Here is a 22,418-nt window from a genome sequence, read left to right on the forward strand (position 1 = left end):
TGATTCCATCCTGTCTTTCTTATTATGTTCCCAATGAAAGACACAAAACTTTATGTTTAACATAAGCCTTAAACAACACAAGAGCTGATCAGATACTACTCTCCATGCTTTTAGAATCTATTTTTCTGTTGATAACCCTGAGTTATTACTATATTTTATATGGGCTGCTCTTATATCCAATTAGCCAGCCCATAGTGCAATGTTCTATTGACTCCTAACACATGGCAGCTTCTCCTTCCTCCTGATGCACTCTTCTTCCCCTCCTGGTTCTCTTCCAGCCCCAAGTTCAGAAATCCTAACCCCTACCTATGTCTTTTCTATCCAGCAATTAGCTGTTGGCATCTTTTTATTTACCAACAGATATAACTTCAGAGCATGGTCACTCAGAGTCTTATATGTGGACTCTCTCATCTCTGGGACAAACAAGTGTTGGGAGCATGCACTTAGCATTACTATTGATAGCAAAAAATTCAAACTGCAACAATTACTGAGCGATGACTCATGGCCTACTCTTCCCTCAGTGCCCTCTCTAGACTAGCAGACAGAGAATGGGTCAGTTTGTCTCTAAAGTCTTGACCCTGGAATACATAGAGTATTGGGTTGAGGCAGCTATTGAAGGTGGCCAGGGTGCTGGCTGGGTTAACCAATATATAAATGCTTTCTGGTGTCTCCTTTTTCCAGATGTTGCCTAAAAGTACAATCAATTGAAAAGGGAACCAACAGACAAAAAAGGAAACTGCTACAGAAGTGAGGACACGTAAGGGACGGGTGTAATTCACAAAGCCGCGTCTACAGATCTTGGCAGCCATGAGTCCATAGCAGATAGCAATGAAAGACATGGGCATGCTGAATGCAATAATAAAATTCATGATTCCTGAAGCTGTTGTAACAATAACAGACACCTTTAACTGTTCCTCAGGGTTTGCAACCCAGGTGTCAATGTTACATAAACAGTACATGTCTCCTCTTGCATCTCTCACTGTTGTCAAGAAGAATAAATGTGGCAAGGTAAGCAGCAGAGCAAATATCCAAACTTCACAAACCACTTTCCTGGCAAGATTCACAGTTCGGTGATTCTGAGACCATACTGGATGCAGGACACAAAGACACCGATCTGTAGCAATGAGAGTGATCAGGAACACACTTACAAAAAGATTTATGTGTACTATGCTGTGAACAAATTTGCAAAGGAACCAACCAAAAAGCCATTTTCCTCTCATGATCATTGAGATGATGTGGAATGGTAGTGTAGCTGTGAAAGAGAAGTCACTCAAAGCCAGGTTGATATAACAGATGGTGGTCACAGTGTGTGCCATCCGAAACCCAGCCACCCAAATCACAAGCCCGTTACCTAGCACACCGAGGAGAAAGGTTACAGAGAGGACTATGACAGAGATGATCCATAGAACTGTGGAGCTAGTAGATTCATAGAACAACACTTCTGATCCATTCAGAGGGATGGAGAAGTTGGCTTCCATCTTGTCAGCACCTAAACCATTTCAACAATGAGAGTTTCTCAGATGCGGGTACAATTTATATCACTGTTACTCAGATCCAACATCATCTTCTACATTATAATGGTAATAGAGTAAATCTGATTCTTTGCTGAATGTTCCTTATGGAAAGCTTATGACTACAGATTGTGAAAAAGAAATATTACTTCTCAGACTAACTATAAAAGGGATCATAAATTCCCATGCCTCACTACTGATATTGAGCTGTGGGTGGACAGGAAACAGAATGTGGGCAGACATGAGTTTACTGTGTGGATCACAGCAGTGGCCTGACTAGGTTCTCCCTTGGCTAAGGCTATCAGTTCTTCTCAAAGAAGAAAATTCAGTAGAGAAATGCAAACACTTTAAGTGGGTTTATTTACAAACAAATCATTAAGAAATACATAGAAGTATTGGAGTTTGTTTACTAAAGATTGTAGATTTTTTTAATTCTAGCTGTAATATTGTTACTTCTATTGTGGCATTTATTTTTTTTCTGTTAGTCTGTTTTGCAATTAATTATCCTTCTAGGTGCACTCTGTTATAAAAAAACAAAACAAAAAAAAACACAAAACAAAACAAAAAAACCTCTCAATGAAGCCCATAAAATCCTTAAAATTTTGGTTGACCCAATGATTCTGATACTTTCTACATTGTGAGTTTCAAAGAGAATTTTTTATAAAGATTATGAGCCACAAGTTACATTCACAGTGCTAAAGTTTTTCTTAATATTTTACATAATCATGAGGAAGAGTTCAGCTGCAGCTTCAAAGGGGCTTAATGACAAAGGGGAATTTAACAAACAACTACCAAGACAAAGTGACAAATAATCTAATATCCAACTTCATACTGAGCTCATATCAGGTTTAAATCTAATTCTGTCCATCGCATAATGCAAAAACACTTATGATATTTACATCTCTCACCTAGGTTAGCACGTAGTCTCTCAGCTTCTGCATATTTTATAGATTATAGTTCTCTTAATATAAGGCATTGGTTTGAATATAGACTTTAAGAGAATCTTCAACAGTTATTAACAGTTTGAAATTTTTGATAATGTATGCCTCCCTTGCAAAGGCAGGAAGTCAGTGAATCCCATCTCTATCTTCAAGTAATCTTTTCCATTATTCTTGCTTGAGATGCAACCCTCAGTGCTTAGTACAGTGTGTTGCCATGCCTGCATATTTAGTGTTATGTGGTATAGAGTGTGAGACTTAATAGATTTTGGTATGTATGTATAGCCTTTCCTTAATCTGCTTATATTTTGTAAGAACTATATGATGTTTATAGTAGTTGAAAAGATTTTATTATTTCAAATTTCCAAGAGACATGAAATAAATTCATTCTCCTGAAAGTAACTTCAGCCAATTCATTGGATCAGCAATTTTAGGCTTCTATATGATCATTAATTTTGTCTCTTACTGGTTCACTTTGTGTGACTAAGTACATATTTGCGTGGCACATGCTTAAAAACGTGTGACAGGACACCAACTGAACCACATATTCATCACATGGTCAAGGTCTTCAAAACTCTCTGGTAATTCATCTAATTTGTGGATGTCAGAGAGGTAGAAATTGCTGAAGTAAAACTAAGTAGATTCATTTCCTAAGGTTAGCATAAGAAAACACAATATACTCTTTTTCTTACATCATAGTGATTACTCTTGTGACATTTTTGGATATTTGAAACCAAAAATGAAGATACCATCCTCTTCTAGAACTTTTTAAATTGACATATATATAATTATCACCTTCATGTGTTAACACATGGTCTTCTCTCTTTGTGTCAATAGCTGAGGTTTTTCTTTATTTGCAGAAGGACACCACCTATACTTCATTAGACAGTACCTTTAGGGTCCTATAGAACTTTAATTATTATGTAAATATTCTGCTTCTCAATAGTTACACTTCAATGTATAATAATTAAGGATACATCATGAAAATGAAAGAAACATCAACTTAAGCCATAACATAGAATTGTAGGAAAGAAAGGCAATGAGCAAGAATTATGGAGCTAGGACTGAAGAAACAACTGAATCAAAGATTTGCCTGGATATCCATAACAAGTTCTGAGATAGCGTGATTAGAGTGAGGGTGAAGGAAATGTAAGATCTCAAAATATAAACACAAAAGAGATAGTCAGACAGGAGATAATGTCTACTGGCTGGAAAGATGTCACAGTGTTTACATGTACTAACTGCTAGCCGAACACCATCTGTAAATGAGGTCCTGGGGAATCTGACATCAATGTCTGGTCTCCTTTGTCCTATAGTCTATCTTGTGCTTAGACATACCTACAGGAAAATAAGATAAAAACACCATACATACAAAAATTTTTAAAAATATTAAATAGTTGTGAGTAAAGAATGTTTTCTATCTCTAATATGTAGATATTAATCATTGCAGTAAAATTTTTCTCTATGTTCTGCATATGTCCTGTTTGCTATTTTCAAACAAACACCTGTAACAAACATGACACTGAAGTCACAAGTGAACTGATTGATACTCTAATCATTGGTCTATTCACATGTGTTTATACAGCCAATTAGTCAAGAATTGTTTTTAGTTTTTATTGTACTGACTAAAAGAAACCAAGAGAAAGAAGCTGTGATTTATACAGGTATGCATATTTCATATGCTTTGCTCTTAAATGAAGATATGTTGGCATAGTACAACAACCCAAATTATATGTTATTGATGTACTTACATGACCAAGTTAAGATTGATAGTTTCCAGCCTCCTGGTATGAAGTATTTGTATCTCACCATTACATAAAATGCTCATTCCCAGTTAAATGACTTATCCAATAATTTAGTTATTAAAGAGCCTGGCCCAGATACATACTGAGAACCTTAATTGTTTACAAAGGACTTTGCAGGCCCATTTACTAGGAGGGCTGAAGATTTGGATTTCTCATTAAGGATTCTAGCCACTCAATACAGTCCATCATAGTCTCTTTTCATTTGCCTTTGTTGTATAATGGGCCACCTAGAACAGAAGGCCACTGGATAACTCTCCTTCTTAATGTCATTATATGAATTGTGGTATACTCATACCCTCCTCTGCATACATTCACAGATACTGATATAACAATCACTGGCTATTTTGCAGCAGATAACAAACCTTCCTGTAATTCAATAAGGGTGTCTTTGACTATGGTGGAAACACAGCATTCTCATTTGTCATCATCAGAAAGAACAATCAGACTTCAAAGCATTTCACATCTGATCAGCAATTGCTATCTATACATTTTCTTGGCATTTATGTTTTCTTGGCAGCTTGTCCATTCTCTAGGTAAAATGAAGGTTTTGGTCATTTAAGTTTTACTGGAAGACTTCATTGTGAGTTCTGTATACATTTGCATACCTATTTTTCATGTTGGAAAGCTTTTTAAATGTACCTATTATAAATCAACAATAGATTAAATGGGCAGATGTTTAGAGTATCGTGGGATTAATTTAAGTCACCATGCCAGAGTGGTTAATGCTTTATTCCCTTGGACTATATAAACTTTTCACATTTGGCTTCCTCTCTCTGTGTCCCTTGTTTCTATACCCCTCCTGTCTGTCATTGCATTTCCCTATTTAGTATAAATTATACTTATTAGGATCTCACAGGTAAGATCCCATTTAGCTTTAATTATCCCAATAAAACACTCTGCTTCCAAATAGTCCCATTCACACCTTACTGATTGAAGAGCCAGATCTCATTATCACTGATACCTATAGAGCTGTATCTCTCTCTCTTACCATAGAAGTAGAAAAGGTGTTTAGCATCTTTAATCACTAGAGAGACCCTTCCTACTCTCCACACTTTTTAAGACAGGTTTAGTTTTGACATCACTGTAAATAATATGATCTTTCATTTCCTGTTTCCTGGTTTCAGTTCGGTTTCCCAATTCTCATTTTTGAGACATATTTCCCTGAAACTGGTAGAATCAGGCCACTTATTCCAGGAGAATATATTTAAAGATGTCCAGAAGAACATTTAGTGATTTCAAAAGCACAAGTGAAAGACTTATTCTTTAAGGTGGACAGAGTTTTACCTGGTTGTACTCAAGAGATTGGAGGCAGAAAGGCTTCGATATAAGCTGCAGAAAGCTGTAGTTGAAGCTCAGCTGGTAGCTATAGAGATTGCCTCAATACTGCCAAGATGTTGTTCAGCATAGCCCAAAAAAGTGTAGTGGCCCCTTATGTAACCTGACCATTAGGAAGATGGTTGCTTTGCATGGAAAAAAAATCAAGGCTGTATATGTCTAAGTTGGAACAAAGACTCAAAGTTTTATGTCAAAACCAAAAAGAATAGTTTTTTTTTTTCTTCTAAGTCAATGAAAACTAAGAGGAATAAAATAAGAGGGCAGCCACGAGCATCCAAGAAAACAGGACACCAGTGTTTCACATTGTCGGTTCTGGATTCCCCTCTGCTTCCTCCAGATCACTAGTCTTGCCTACATTCCATTCTCAAAGCCTGAGTTTCATCTACCATAACAATGTTGGTAACAATTAGTCAATTTGATACTGCCTAGAATCTAAAAACTGTGAGGATGTGTTTCAGCATTTGACAGGTTAAAGGGGCTTTATAAACAGTGGCCAACTTCATTGCTGTTCTTGTGAAATCCTTCTTTTTTCCTACAACCAACAATGAACTCCTATCTCAGACTTCTGCTCTTAAATGTTATATCTTGTCAGTGCTAGAATCTCATTCTTTTTTTTTTCTTTTTTTCTTTTTTTTTTGGTTTTTCAAGACAGGGTTTCTCTGTGTAGTCCTGGCTGTCCTGGAACTCACTCTGTAGACCAGGCTGGCCTCAAACTCAGAAATCCGCCTGCCTCTGCCTCCCAAGTTCTGGGATAAAAGGCGTGCACCAACACCGCCCTGTAAATCTCATTCAATTAGTAAACTCTTTCAGTAGTTGCTTCAGAAATTCTTGAGAGGAAACTGGCTTCAGCCTAACTTTGTTTTTGTGGCATATGCAAGACTAGAAGGTTCCATAGTAATATGAAACACATGTCAGTTTTACTATCCACTAGAAGTAGATAATTTAAAGAAATAAGTAGTCACAGAACTATGTAACTAATTCTGTTTCAAGAGTTATTGCCCTACATAAGCTAAGCCCTGTATTTGATTCTCAGCACTGCATTAACCAAACATGGTATTTGTTACAGGATTATAATCTCAGAGCTGGAAAAGTAGAGGAAAGAAGATCAAAATTTCAGTGGTGTACCTGGTTGACGCCAGCTTTTTCTACATGAGTCCTTTTCAGAATCAACAACATACAACAAACAAAAAAGAACAAACAAAAGTGTAGGGGCAAAGAAGACAAGGAGGAGACAGAGGAACAGAAGAGGAGAAAAGAAACCTGGCAAGATGATATTTCCTAGGACTTGGGAAGCACATGTAGAAGATCTGTTACAATATTGTTTTCAATTATATAGATATATAGATAAGCCAGAAATAAATAATATAGGGAGATCATATAACAATATTTCAGAATAACTTTAATATCTTATTTTGTTAATTATTTTTCTAGGCTTATAGAGCCAAATTATCATTTTGCCACATAGTTGAAACAAGATTATTAAGTAGATACTTCACATTAGTTTATTAACATTATAGCTTTGAATTTTGATATGTATTTGTATACTTTGTCTCCTCAATTTATACTATTTTCTATGTGAGACTTCCCACACACAGAAATTGGATGGCAACGCAGGATGAGGATTGTTGGAATGACAGTCTAGTCCTAAATCTAGCAGTTACTTTGAATGCTCAATGTTGGCTTCCTCATGTGCATAATAAAAATTGTAAAACTACCATCATTATTTAGTACATGCTACATGTCTTCTGAACAGAACATGTACAAAAGAAAGCTCCAGAATAGAAACTGGAGAAAGTGGAGAAAATAAATAAACATTATAGTGAACACTTTGATACTTCGGGAGCTCTTTCCCACTAACATTCTTAAAAAGATTTTCTCACATTTCTTAAATTTGTCTTTTTTTTTATGTTTCAAAAGGGATTTTACTAATTTGAAATTTTTATGTAATGATTTTAATCACACTCAAACTCATTTCTAACTTCTATAGATCCTCACGCCAAATGTCATGCTCTCTGTCTCTATCTCTGTCCATCTATCTCTCTGTGTATGTCTCTCTGTGTCTCCATCACTTTGTCTTTGTGTCCCTGTCACTGTGTGTCTCTCTCTGTCTTTTTCTCTGTCTCTCCTCTCTCTCCTGCTGTTCTCTCTCTCTCTCTCTCTCTCTCTCTCTCTCTCTCTCTCTCTCTCTCTCTTTCTCTCTCTCTCTTTCAACACTGTGTGTGTTGACCAACTACACTTGTGCATATGGACTGCCATTGAGTGTGGTCAATATACCAGGTGGTACAGCATTGAAGCAAAATTATTTTTTCCTCACAACAGTGACCAAGAGATATTCACATAGAGCTGGATCTTTGTACCCACATCTCCTGCTCTGTGCTGGAATTTTGTCTGTCTTGAGCTTGTGCACGTCTTTTATATATTGTCTCAATTGTTGTGATCTCACATACACTCTGCATTCTGAACCCTGAAATCCACATTACATATATTATCAAACATATGTAATGTGGAAAAATCTACATGAATTCACTGAAACACACACAAATCCTACTGTATACAGCTCCCTGTAAATGTTGAGGCCTATAAATTCAGAGTGACTGAGGATGATATATTCAGAGTGACTGAGGATGATATATTCAGAGTGACTGAGGATGATGAGTTCATTGTCATTTTTAGCTACATGGTATGATGAAGCTCTACATCATCCATAGAAGCAAACCCACATCTTTAACATTGGAAACAATATAGCACTAAAATTATACTTCTATGTGAGAGTTCTACCATGAGCAAATGCCTTGTTTTGATCCACTGCAATATTGCCTCTCTAAAAGATTAACCAAGGTGAACCATACATAATTATGCTATATACTGCCTCCTCTTAGAATATTTAGTTAGTAGAGGTTTAGTGAGCATTCGAGGGCATCCTGGGCTGTGTACTTATGTTCTTCCACAGGCACATAGTAATTCATGATTTCCAAAAATGTTTTGTGCCCAACCTAACCTCTATGATTCTATAAACTTCTCCAAAAACAAAACATCAAACAAAAAATATATGAATAATGTTAATAAAAAGCACAATTTTATATGCATATAGATAGGCCTTTGGAGTGAGACTGAAATTCCCTATTACACTCAACAAATACCACACAAATAATTTTGTAATTGTTATGCTGTACTTATGTGGTACATTTTTCATGTTTTAGAAATACACACATGCTTCACGTGACAACCGCTGAGAATGAGTCCAGCAATGATATCTGAACTCTTTCCTTCAAATCATGAACAGAATGTTGGTGCTTGGCAATCTTGGAGCATCAGTACCAAAGGGCTGAGGGTGTGATAACATGTTGTCAGAAATACATTGACATGCTGCATCCAGTAGTGAGACTCAAAAATAGCAGCCTTGCCAAGTGTAAGAATAGATTGGGTAAAATAAAACAAAATGAAGCTGTCTGAGAGGATCAGGATGGTCTGAGTGACTTTAATCTCAAAGGATAGTCTGTGGAAGATACTGAGTATGTGGGAATGCCTCACTCTCTGTTGGCATCTTTGGGGAAAAAGAACCATGTAGACACTGGCATCCACCATGAGTCCTATCAATATAAAATCAGAAAGAGTCATTACCATTTTGCATCTGCCTTCAGTTATACTTGACACTTGAGAAAAGCAGAACCTATAATCCTGGATCTTGGTAGAATGCTTCGTATGTTAAAAGTCTTCAATGTGTATAGGGCCAAAGGTGTGTATCAACAGGCTGGATATCCAACATAAAAAGCAGGATATACTGATCTTCCAAGCTTGGCCTTTGAGCCTCATCTACCCAGACACTCTGGAACTGGTGGCTATTGATGAAAATTTGTCAGTGATGAAAACACATATATAGACTGACACATTGCATTTAAAATATGTATGTATATACGTATATTTACATGAATATAATTAATATAACAACTAATAAAAATAGAGACCACGAATTTGTAAAAGAACATTGTGTAATGTGGGAGGATTTGGAGTTTAGAAGGAGATATTGAAAAATGATATGTTAATATTATAATCTCAAAATTAAGACATAAGTATATAATTAGAAACATAATTACTGTATTTAATTAGCAACAAGTACCACAAAGTTTCTGTTTACTTTCTTGTAATGTAAGTTCACATAATAGTACAGCAGATAGCAGAACAACTCAAACAAGTATAAAATGTTCCCACGCAGAGAAGGTTTGGTGTTCAGAAATGGTGCATGCTATCCTAGTTTAACCTAGTTTAACTATGCTTATTTCTCATTATCATCAATAGATATTTAATATCCCTGTGATTGAGGCTAGAACACAGATGAAGTTGGAATAAGAGCACTAACTCCATATAATTGGTCTATGTCCTCCCTCTGTGCATTATGGTATGCCTTTACCCACCCATCTCTGTCAGTGTTTCTGTCCCTGTTTTTGTCTACCCAACTCTGTCTCCTCTCTCTCTCTCTCTCTCTCTCTCTCTCTCTCTCTCTCTCTCTCTCTCTCTCATCTTTGTATGTGTTCTCTCACACACACATACAAATGATATAGAGATGGAGAAATAGAGAGATGATAGATAGATAGATAGATAGATAGATAGATAGATATTTAAAATACCCAATAAACAGTAAATAACAAGTTTCTGTTTTGCACATTAAGATATGACTAATTCATATAAAGAATGATACATCTAATGTAAAAGAGCAGGGTCTTTTGACATTGTATATGATATTTCCATATCAGAGATTGTGCTTAGACTCTGTTGGGGCTACTGCAACTAAGTAGTTCACAAACTGCAGAAATCCTTACAGGGCTGAAAGTTGGCATCTGTGAACAAAATACATTTTGAGCAATGGAGGAGAGAGATTGTTGAAATAAAGGGACTTCTCTCTAGAGGTCTCCTCTGGGTTGTCCCACCTAGCTACTCATTGCTTCCAGTCATGGCAGAAACTATAATGAGACAGCTCTCTGAGGTCCATTTTCAAGCATTCATTCTACTCATAAGCCATCTCTAAAGACATCATTACTGACTTCCCAAAGCACAAGAAGGGATGACACAGGCAGAAATTTTATCAGAAATTGCTCCTATATGGGCTCTTCTCATGGAGTTGTAAATAGAAAAAATTTAAACACCCTCCACAGAGCCAAATTTGCTAAAGATTCCAATTCTCAATCTTAGATGATAGCTGTTAGCAAAGTGATGTGGAAAAAACAAACTGAGTCCTTCAAAGTAATGCAGAATTGTGGTAATTGACAGGGTGCTCAACTTAGCATTCCCAGTCTTAATATGTCTGTTTCACTAGGTTTTATATAGGGGACAGGTTTCTGCCAGCCATGCTATTAGATGAGTTTAATCTCTCTCAGATGGTTTGCCATAGATTTCTATGTGGAAAACAAAATAACCTAAGTAACAGAAGATAAGTAGGACAAAACTAGCAAACAAAATATTGTGACCCTTGAATGTTGCAGTGAGATGTTACTTAAATAGAGAGCATGGAAAAACAGGAACAGAGAACAAATAGAACAGAAAGGCAGAAATTAAAATCTAAGTGTGAGTCTCATCAAAATATTGTACATAGAAAGTATTTTTCTGGATCTTTGGATGTGACTCAAATGGTAGAATGTTTAAAAATTTTACATGGCATATGTGAATACCTTGGTTGAATTCCCAGCACTGCATGAATTGGCTGTGGTGAAACATGTCTGTGACCTTAATACTTAGAAAAAAGATGTAGGATAATCAAAAGTTTAGGGTCATCCTACTGTATGTTGTTAGACTGAGGTCAGCCTAGGCTGTGTGATATCAGCTTAAACACAAAATAAACATACAACATCTCACAATCCTCAACACTTACATTTCTGAACTATTTACCCAATAAAGTAGCTTGGAGTGATGTCAGTGTATCAGCAAATGATTAAAATTTTTCTTCTTTCAGGTTAGGTTTTGCATCAGAGTTTACAACTCTCAAGATGCTTCATACTGAATGTTCAGGACAAATAATAAGCATATCATATTTTCTACTTTTATATTTATTTTAATTATGTGGTGTGTGTGTGTGTAGAAGTATTGTCAGAGGGGATATAGGGGTGTCAGAATTTCTGAATCTCCAGTTACTGGCAGTTGTGAGCTGTCACACATGGGATATTTGAACATAGCTTAGATTTCCTGTAAGAGCAAAAAGGAATTTTAACTGATAAGGCATCTTGTCACTCTATTTTCTCCTATTTTTCCTAAATAAATGATGCCCAGTGTTTTAAAAAAAATGGCTCAGTGTTTAAAAACTTGCTACTCTTTCAGAGGACCTGAGGCCAGTTTTCATCTCCCATAAAAGGCAGATTACAATTTCCTGTAACTTATACATTCAAGGTATCTGACACCTTATTTTTCCTCTGTGTATGTGTGTACGTGTGTGTGTGTGTGTGTGTGTGTGTGTGTGTGTGTGTGTGTGTGTGTGAACTCTATAGCAACATAAAAACCCTTACAAGTTTCCCTGTGGATGGGTGAGGGTGAGAAGCTAGCTGTATTAAATAGCACTAAGAATATTGGCAGAATCTCTGTGTATATTCATAATCTTAGCTGTGAAAAGAAGTGTGAATTTTTGTGTGTGTCATGTGTGAATATATGTAGCATACTAAAATTATGCACTATAAACTCAGATAAATTGTGGATGATTTCTAATACTTCAATACAGCTATATGACTAATATGAAAAACAAAGTCAGAGTAACAAGTTCTTAGAATCTGGGGGATGCATGTCTACAGCTACTAGCAGACAAGGTATGGTGTGGTATGACCTGACAGCTATTGTTTTCTTGTGTTTGCATTTCCTGGAACAAGCTAATTTCCCCCTTTTTATACAAGAGTATGGTTAAGTCTTCTCTTTACTTCTCTGTGGCTTTTACAGTATAGAACATGTACATTTCAAAGACAGAACCTCCACAATAATAACAAACAAGAAAGGACACCAGAACGGTTAGGCAGTGAATCTGCAATGGACAACATGTTTTCTTAACTGCAAAATACTAGCTCTGGAGTCAGGCAGGGGATGCCAACAAGGCATTTTGGAAGAAACTAGCTATATGCTGGCAATGTCATTGTTTTCATGCTAGAGTTAGATGATTTTGTAGCTTTTGTCTTATGGGTTTAGAATACATAACAAACACATGATTGAAAACATCTTAGCCCCATAATTCATAAAAAAAAATGAGTCAAGATTTTCAAAGCCTCTGTCTTGGCTCCAGAAGCAGGGGTTTTATTCAGTGTCACATATAAATTGTGTATTTCTGTGCTGAAATGAGTATTACCCCATGTTTACTCAAAACTACTAGGTGCACGTTAACCAGATATCTCTGAGTGTCTCTGTGTGTATGTGTGTTTATGTGGTTTTCATTGTATCTGGTTATGAATAAACAGAACAAGTACCATAGTTCTACAGCCTGAACATGAACCCTAAACTGTACCTTGTGAGTGTATTCTCCAGATGCTAGATTAAAAGGAAAGTAAGTCTAGAATATTAAAACCCTCATACCCAGGCTAAGTGCTCTGGCAAGATATTCTGATGTCCCTGGACCTTCTTGCCTGCTGTTTTCCACACTCTTTCATCTTTCTATCAATACAGAACAACGAATTACACAGGTGAAGCTATCCTGAGGCCTGTAAGAAATTCTCTGTCCTATCCAGCTCTTCTCATTGTCCTCCCATCATAGTCATCCCCATACCTAACTAGAAATTGAACTAAAAGGAATCACTCACCAGGGCTAAGCTCTGCTTCTGAAACAGGGACAGGACTGTGGCCATTGGTAAACTTAGGTAATTTCCAGCCAGGGCAGTTATAGTTCCTGATGATCCCTGAGTTTACCTCTCCACATAGAGCTACAATTACCTTGTCACTTGCTGAGTACTGATACCTTGTGTAAAGGGACCATGATGCACCTGTGAACAAGCTGTAAATCCAGTTTCAGAAGTCAGCCAGTCCTGGAGATGATTAGCTAATTATGAGATAATTAGCACTGATGAAAACTTCCCTGAGTCCATGGCAATGAACTTCTTTTTAAATACAAAAAAAAAAAAAGAGTTTCTTCAACATCACAGACATGATCTGTCATGCTCATGGCAGAATTGTGCTATTGTTTCAAACTAAGGATCAGAAGGCTGTTGTAAAAATAGATGTATATAATGCTAACAAGGCTTACATATATGCTCACCTCACATTTTGGCAACCTTGGGAAAGCCTATCCCATTTGCCTTCTCAAATTTGAACTTTTGGAGCAGCATGGATCTAAGGAAGCAAGGAGAAGAAAGGGATCTCATGTTTTACTTCTGAATCCATTTAATCCTTCTTACTGAGTCTCTTTTGTGAGTAGTTTTAGTTTACAACCAGAACAATTTGGACTAAAGCAAAAGATCAGTAGGTAAATGTTGTTCCAATGCAAGGATGGGGACCTGAGTTCACAGCCTCAAGTCCCAAGTAAAATTCTACACCAGGCTAAGTATCTGTACCTCTCAGTGTTCTGAAGTTCAGGCTGGAAGCCATGACTAAAGAGTTATTGAAATCTTGACTGTCTTCTATCTCACTGAACACAGCAGAAAAATAAGGAATCTTGACTTAAACAGGTTGTGTGTAATAGATCTGCATCTAAGAGTGTTATCTAACTGCCTGATGTGTACAGTAGCATGTATGAATCATATTACATGCATGCATACAAATACTTACAGACACACAAAAACATGAGAGAATGATATATACATAAATTAGATAGATAAACATGTAGGTAGGTTGCTAGATAGATAGATAGATAGATAGATAGATAGATAGATAGACAGACAGACAGACAGACAGACAGAGAAGTCTGGCATGTGCTTTATTCTTTATTATATAGACGTGACCAGCTATGCACTGGAGAGACCCACCTGCCTCACCCTCCCCAGTGTTTGGATGAAAATATTGCACCAACATAGCTGATAACTATCCATACTCAAGTGGAAGACTTTTTTTCTACAAACGTCCTCCTTCACTTACTCTGAGTGTCTCTTCAGATCAAACAAATGTTGGTTGTTGTGGTGGGTAGAGCATTTTGTCAAGTTTTGCTTTGGTTTATTTTGAGGGTTAAGTTTTCCTTGTAGCTGAGTCTAAAAACAGGTCTCCGTACTCCTACCTCAGCCTACAAAATCCTGGAATTACAGCATTATACCATCATTCTCATCACTTTTTACTTTATTTCTCAAATTAGCTCTGCTGAGGAGCATTCCTTTATACAGTAAAATATTCTTTTTTATTTAAAACTTTATTTATTTACATTTCAAATGCCATCCCCTTTCCCAAATCCACCTCCAGAAACCCCCTATCCCATCCTCCCTTACACTGCTTCTATGTGGGTGTTCACCCAACCACCAACAAATGCCTGTCTCCCCACCCTGTTATTCCCCTACACTGGAGCATTGAGCATTCTCAGGACAAAGGGCCTCTCCTCCCATTTATACACATCAAGGCCATCCTCTACTACATATGTGCCTGGAGCTATGGTTTCTTCCATGTGTACTCCTTGGTTGGTGGTTTAATCCCTGGAAGCTCTAGGGGTGTGGGAGTTGGTTGATATTGTTGTTCTTCCTGTGGGTTGAAAACACCTTCAACTCATTCAGTTCTTTCTCTAACTCCTCCATTGGGGACCTGTGCTCAATCCAATGGCTGATTGTGAGCATCTGCCTCTGTACTTGCCAGACTCTGGCTGAGCGTCTCAGGAATCGACTATATCAGGCCCTTGTCAACAAGCATTTCTTGGCATCCTCAGTAGTATGTGGGTTTTGTATCTGTATATAACATGGATCCCCAGGTGGGGAAGTCTCTGGATAGCCTTTAATTTAGCCTCTGCTCCAAACATTGCCTCTGTATTTCTTCCCATAAGTATTTTATTCCCTCTTCTAGAAAGAACTGAACCATCCACACTTTGGTCTTCCTTCTTCTTAAGCTTCACTTGGTCTGTGAATTGTATCTTGGTTATTCTGAACTTTGAGGTTAATATCCACTTATCAATGAGTGCATATAATATGTGTTCTTTTGTGACTGTGTTACCTCACTCAGGATGATATTTTCTAATTCCTTCCATTTGCCTAAGAAATTCATGAAGTCATTGCTGTTTTGTCTCACTGAAGCTTTGCAATTTTTTGACATCCCATTTGTCAATTGCTGATCTTAGAGAATAAGCCATTAGTATTCTGTGCCCATGTGTTTGAGGCTCTTCCTCCACTATCCTTTCTATTAGTTTCAGTGTAACTGGCTCTATGTAGAGATCTTTGATCCACTTGCACTTGAGCTTTGTACAGGAAGATAAGAATGCATCAATTTCCATTCGTATACATGCTGACCATGTTGAACCAGCACCATTTATTGAAAATTCTGTTGTTTTCTTCACTGGATGGTTTTAGATCCTTTGTCAAAGGATCCTAGGTATGTGGATTCATTTCTGGGTTCCCATTGGGTCTCTTCCATTGATATACGTGCCTGTCTCTCTACCAATACCATGCGGTTTTTACCCACTTATTGCTCTGTAGTAAAGCTTGAGGTCAGGGATAGTGATTTCTCCAGAAGCTCATTTATTGCTGAGTATAGTTTTAGCTATCCTAAGTTTTTGTTATCCCAAATGAATTAGCAAATTGCTCTTTCTAACTCTGTGAATAATTGAGTTAGAATTTTGATGGGATTGCATTGAATCTGTAGATTACTTTCAGCAAGATGGACATTATTACTATATTAATCTGGCCAATCCATGAGCATGCGAGATCTTTCTACCATCTGTGATCTTCTTTGATTTCTTTCTTCAAAAACTTGAGGTTCTTGTCATACATATCTTTCACTTACTTGGTTAGAGTCATACCAAGGTATTTTATATTATTTGTGACTATTGTGAAGGATGTCATTTTTCTAATTTCTTTCTCAGCCTGTTTATCCTCTGAGTACAGAAAGGCCAGTGATTTGAGTTAATTTTATATCCAGCCACTTTTCATACCTTCAGAGAAGTCCTAATACCAATACTCTTCAAGCTATTCCACAAAATAAAAACAGAAAGAACAGTATTCGATTCATTCTAGGAAGCAGCACTTACAATCATACCTAAACAACACAAAGACCCAACAAAGAAAGAGAACTTCAGATCTATTTCACTTATGAATATCAATGCACAAATATCCAATAAACTTCTCAGAAACCAAATCTAAGAACATATCAAAATAGTCACCCATCATGATTAAGTATGCTTCATTCCAGGGATGTAGGGATGGTTCAAGATATGGAAATCCATCCACGCAATCCACTATATAAACAAACTCAAAGAATAAAAACATATAATCATTTCATTAGATGCCCAGAAATTATTTGACAAAATTCAGCACCCCTTCATGATAAAAGCCTTGAAAATATCAGGAGTTCAAGGCTCATGCCTAAACATAGTAAAATCAATATACAGTCAACATCAGTAACCAGCATCAAACTAAATGTAGAGAAATTTGAAGCAATCCCATTAATCAGGGACCAGACAAGGCTGCCCATTCTTTCCCTACCTATTCACTATATTACTTGAATTCCTAGCTAGAGCAATTAAACAGCAAATGGACATCAAAGGAATACAAATTGGAAAGGAATAAGTACAAATATCACTACTTGCAGATGATATGATAATGTTCTTAAGTGACCCCAAAAATTCTACCAGAGAACTCTTAATCTCAATAAAATATTCTAATAATACCACCCTACTAGCTCTCAAACTTATTTTGGTTTCACAATTTATGTTTTTTATTGTGTTTAACCCTTCTTGTGTGCAAAGTTTTGAAGTTCAGTGAATAATTATTTATATGTGTATATTGTTTCAGTGTTGACTCTCACTCATTTCTGTTGATACTATGGGTGAAATTTATATTTCTTCAGAATTTCTCACACATTCATGGATTCTATAAAATCCCAGTTACAAACAGACAGTTCTAGCTACATGTTTACATAAGGCTGAATTTAGGATCAAAACTTTTGTGATGTTAAGTCTTCTCAATTAATAAGTTAAATTATTTGAGACTGGATTTCAATCTTCTTAAAGATTTTTCTGTACAACATAATAAATGGGCCTAGAGAACTGGCTCATCACTGAGAGTACTTCTTGCTCTTGAAGAAGATCTGGGTTCATTTTCCAGTACACATAAGGGGTAGCTTGCAACCACTTGTTACTCCAGGTCAAATGGAATCTGACACCCTATAGTTTCTACAATTACAAGAAAGTATCACCAGGAGTAGTTAACATGAACTTAAATAGACACACACACACACACACACACACACACACACATACACACTTATTCATAGATAGATAGATAGATAGATAGATAGATAGATAGATAGATAGATAGATAGCTTCAAAATGTAGTAGCCTAGCATTTCATTGGGTTTATTCTATTTTATATTTATTAGATTCTTTGACATTTTTTCACATAGTATATATTGTAATATATATATAATGTTCATCTTTGTTATGCTCTCTTATAATTTTGATATTTCATCAAATCTCTTCTCAAAATGTTCCCTTTCTACTTACATGCATCATTTTCTGATTAACTGAGTTTAATTTGAGTTGTTCATATGAGCATATGCATTGGGGTTATTTGTTGAAGTAAGAGCACATTTTACTGTCCAAATGAAGAAAAATGATCCCTTACATCCAAAAGTCAAAAACTGATAATAGCTCATCAGATGGGAGAATAGCCTCTGTTGATCCCTCCACCCATCTTTTATAAATTTTTGATGAGCACAATCTTGAACTGGTGTGTTTTAGGTAAGCAATGCTATGTTGAGTTCATGGGTGTGATATCATATCTCAAATACCGTGTGTCACAGCATCAACCACACATTCTTGCTGTTTTTTTTTTCTTTTGCAATGTTTCTTGAGTCTGTGCCACCCAGGCTTCCTGAAATGGTAAGCCAACACGCCAGGGGTGTCTGGCACCCAGCCAGGTGCCATCTTGAGTTCCGCTCCCCACATCTCCCCCTTTTTTATTGATTTGATGAGAAGTCTCACCAACCTCAGACAAAGAGAGGATAGGGTACTCATTACCATTTTCTAACAGGGGGGTAGAGGCCTGATCCCCATCAGGATGACAAGTGTGGGACATTGTAATGATTTTCAGACCTCTGTCGTTGTGCAGTAGGTCTACTAATCATACCCATCCCGACGCCTTTTCATGGGGAAAGGATTTTGGCATCAACCTCCATGCAATCAGGCATATCCCTCAGGGAATCTACCTTGAGATAATTCAAGGACATCTCTTGCAGTGCCACCTGACACCCTGTGGTTACTGGTACACAGAGTCCTCCTCAAAACTGCTGCACAATGGTCCTTCTCATCAAACCATATATCCATATCAATTTTTTCCAATCATATTTAGCCATACTTGCGGAGACTGTCAGCACCACTGCTGCAAATGCCTGTACCATCAAGGCTTGATCACGGGCATGTCTAACTCTCATGCAACACAGACACCAGAATGTTAGGCAACTGATAAGTAAAAGACACAGAGCCAAGGCCCCAAAGCCTGCCCATTCCCTCAGATGGGAAACTGTCTGTAGAATCCAATCAGCCATGCCAGATGCAAAGGACACATCCACTCGAGTAGAATTGATGGTAACAATAGACTGCCGTAGTTTTCAAAGAAGATCATCCATCGCCCCGGACAAATTTCCTGTAAGATAGCAGAATGCATAATAGGCAAAGGTTTAGGGAATACTGATAAGATTCCCCAACGAAGATTCTGTCCTTCAATCAGGGGCATCATCATGAAGAGCATCAGCAGGCACACCACTCCCATCATCCTCTTTATCTGAAGGTTCTTGCACTCTTCTAGTCAGGCGCTCAGGGACCCAAATCAGTTGTTGATGATCCTGAGGAAATACACAAACAGAACCTCTTGCCCATACCAATACTGGGTCTGGTCCATACCATTTTCCAGTTATAATGTCCTTCCACATTACATGACCTTTATAAGGTGCATCTGACGCAACATGGCAATCAGCCGCTGCGCGTCCTTGCTTATCCAGGTTTTAAAAATTAGGAGTGAATAAAGCAATGGCTAAGCTCTCTCAGGGAGAACACCCATGAGCTACTCCCCCTTTTTGTTTAATAAGACATTCTTTTAAAGTATGGTGGGCTCGTTCTATGATGCCTTGTCCTTGAGAATTGTAGGGTAATCCATGTGTTATATGGATCCCCATCATTTGACAAAAACTTAAAAAGAAATTGGAAGTATACGCAGGGCCATTATCTGTTTTTAAGCAGCGTGGCTGGCCCCATGCAACCCAAACTTCAAAGCAGTGGGCTATAACATGGCGTGCCTTTTCTCCAGTATGGACAGAGTCATAAATAATACCTGATGCAGTATCAATGGAAACATGAATATATTTTAATCGTCCAAAATCAGAAAAATGGGTAACATCCATCTGCCACAAGTGTAACGGGAAAAGGCCTCGAGGGTTGACTCCCAATGACGCTTGAGACAAAAAGGGTACACAAGCTTGACAAGTTTTCACAATTTCTCTTGCATCTGCATGAGATAATTTAAAGCATGATGCTAAGGTTCTGGAATTAACATGAAACCGTTTATGGAACTCTCTTGCCATTTCAAGAGCAGCACCCATCACAAAACCTTCTAATGCCTTGGAAGCTTTATCTATAATATCATTGCCCTCCGCCAAGGGACCTGAAAACCCTGTATGGGCTTGAATATGCTGCACAAAAAAAGGGAGAGGTGCGGCTCCATATCAATTTTTGTAATTCCACTAATAACAATCCAATGGTAGATTTAAGCTTTATTTTTCCTACAACTTCCAGGCATTTTAAAATATTCACCACATATTAACTATCTGACAACAAATTAAAGGATCTATCAAATTGTTCAAAAACTTTAATTACAATTTTAAGTTTTATAACTTGTGGAGAAGTGGGGGGGGGGTGTTTTAATCACTACAGGACTAGATCCATACACCAAATATGCTCCACACCCTGATTTAGAACCATCAGTAAAAATAAGGGAACAATTATCTAATGGATGCTTTCTGGTTATTTTAGGAAAAAAACACAGGATGCACAATAACCAATTGTAAAATAGGATCCTTAGGTAAGTGATTATTAATAATACCACTAAAAAGGCATCTTAAAATGGTCCAATCATCTATGGTGGCTGTTAATACTTCAAATTGTTCTGCTGTATAGGGTATTATTATTTTCTCTGGTTGACATCCAAAATACTGAATACTTTGTTGAAGTCCTTGCAAGGCAAGTTGAGCTACCGCCATGGGATAATGGGAAAGTGTCTTAGCAGGAGAAATTTTAGGATGTATCTATAATAAGGGAGCTCCCTGCCAAAGCACCCCTGTTGGTTGTCCCTCAGTAGGTAATATGTATAGCGACACCCCTTGTGTTTCATCTCTGCACCCCAAAGCTGCCTTTTGAATACCTTCCTCCACTAGCATCAAAGCTTTTCTAGCTTCATCCGTCAATTGTCAGGAGGAATTCAAATCAGGATCTCCAAGAAGAATATCATACAATAATTGTAACTGTTTATTAGATAAATGTAAGTAAGGCCTCAACCATTGAATGTTTCCTAATAATTTTTGAAAATCATTCAAGGTGCGCAGGGTATCTGTACGAATTTGTACCTTCTGAGGAGTAACACTTTCGGGAAATATTTTAGTCCCCAAGTAATTAACAACTACATCCTTTTTGCACCTTTTGGGGGGCAATTATCAAATGTTTTTCTCTAAGGGCAACTACAATGGCATGATAGGCATCCTCCAATAATTGATCATTAGGGCAGCCACAAGAATATCATCCATATAGTGATAAATTCTCACTCTAAAAAATGTCTTTCTAACTTCTTTTAGAGCTGCATCAATATACAGCTGACACATAGTGGGGCTATTTGCCATGCCCTGAGGCAAAAAAATCCACTCATACTGCTGATTTGGCTCATCATGATTCAAGGCAAATCTCACAGTATCCTTTTCACATAGAGGAACAGAGAAAAAGCAATCTTTGATATCCAATACAATTACAGGCCAGTTCCTAGGTAAAGCAGAAGGTAACAGGAGGCCTCTCTGTACCGGACCCATGATTATCATTTGTTTATTAATCTCTCTTAGATGCAATCTCCATTTTCCTGATTTTTTCTTAATAACAAAAATTGGAGTATTCCAGGGGGATGTAGATGGTCATAAGTGTCCCAACTCCAATTGTTCTAGGACTAATGAATACACTGCTTGCAACTTTTCTGAGGGAAGAGGCCAGTGGGGAACCCACACAGGCTCCTCAGACTTCCATGATATGGGAATTGATTCCACAGTGGCCCCTATGAAAAATCCACCCCCACTTTACCGTTCTACACAGGTAGAATCTGCCCTGCAGTTTTTTCCCAAGTCCTCTCCCAGGGATATACCCCATATCGGACATCATCTTATATGTTTGGAGACTGTAATCTTTTTCATTTGTGAGAACATAGCCCATTTTCTTCATAAGGTCTCTGCCACAAAGGGAAATAGAAACCTCCAGAACATAAGGCTGAAAGATCCCTTCATGACCTTCACTATCCCTCCACTTTAGAAGACGAGAGCTCATTTCCGGTTTCTGGGCATATCCTAAGCCCCTAAGTAATTGCACTGACTTTTGTCTGGGCCATCCTTTTGGCCAATCTTTCATGCTGATAATGCTGCGATCGGCACCCATATCTAAAATTCCAGAAATATTTTTTCCTTCTACTGCTAAATGGTCTAGTATCAAGGTCCAAGGAGCAGAATAC

At 37.4% G+C, this 22,418-nt stretch overlaps 1 protein-coding gene across 1 annotated transcript; it reads right to left on the bottom strand.

Moving 5' to 3' along the window:
• Positions 1 to 506: 506 nt before the first annotated feature.
• LOC143440689 (formyl peptide receptor-related sequence 3-like) lies at positions 507 to 1,478 on the bottom strand. Its single transcript, XM_076927467.1, has one exon. It carries the CDS (start codon positions 1,476 to 1,478, stop codon positions 507 to 509), a length of 972 nt encoding a protein of 323 aa, XP_076783582.1.
• Between the last annotated feature and the right edge of the window lie 20,940 nt (positions 1,479 to 22,418).

Source organism: Arvicanthis niloticus, chromosome 30 (assembly GCF_011762505.2).
Source record: "Arvicanthis niloticus isolate mArvNil1 chromosome 30, mArvNil1.pat.X, whole genome shotgun sequence".
In the NCBI taxonomy this organism is placed as follows: domain Eukaryota; kingdom Metazoa; phylum Chordata; class Mammalia; order Rodentia; family Muridae; genus Arvicanthis; species Arvicanthis niloticus.

Bases quoted from the DNA above. Each gene is read 5' to 3' on its own strand.
- LOC143440689 (XM_076927467.1), bottom strand. From the start codon at position 1,478: ATGGAAGCCAACTTCTCCATCCCTCTGAATGGATCAGAAGTGTTGTTC.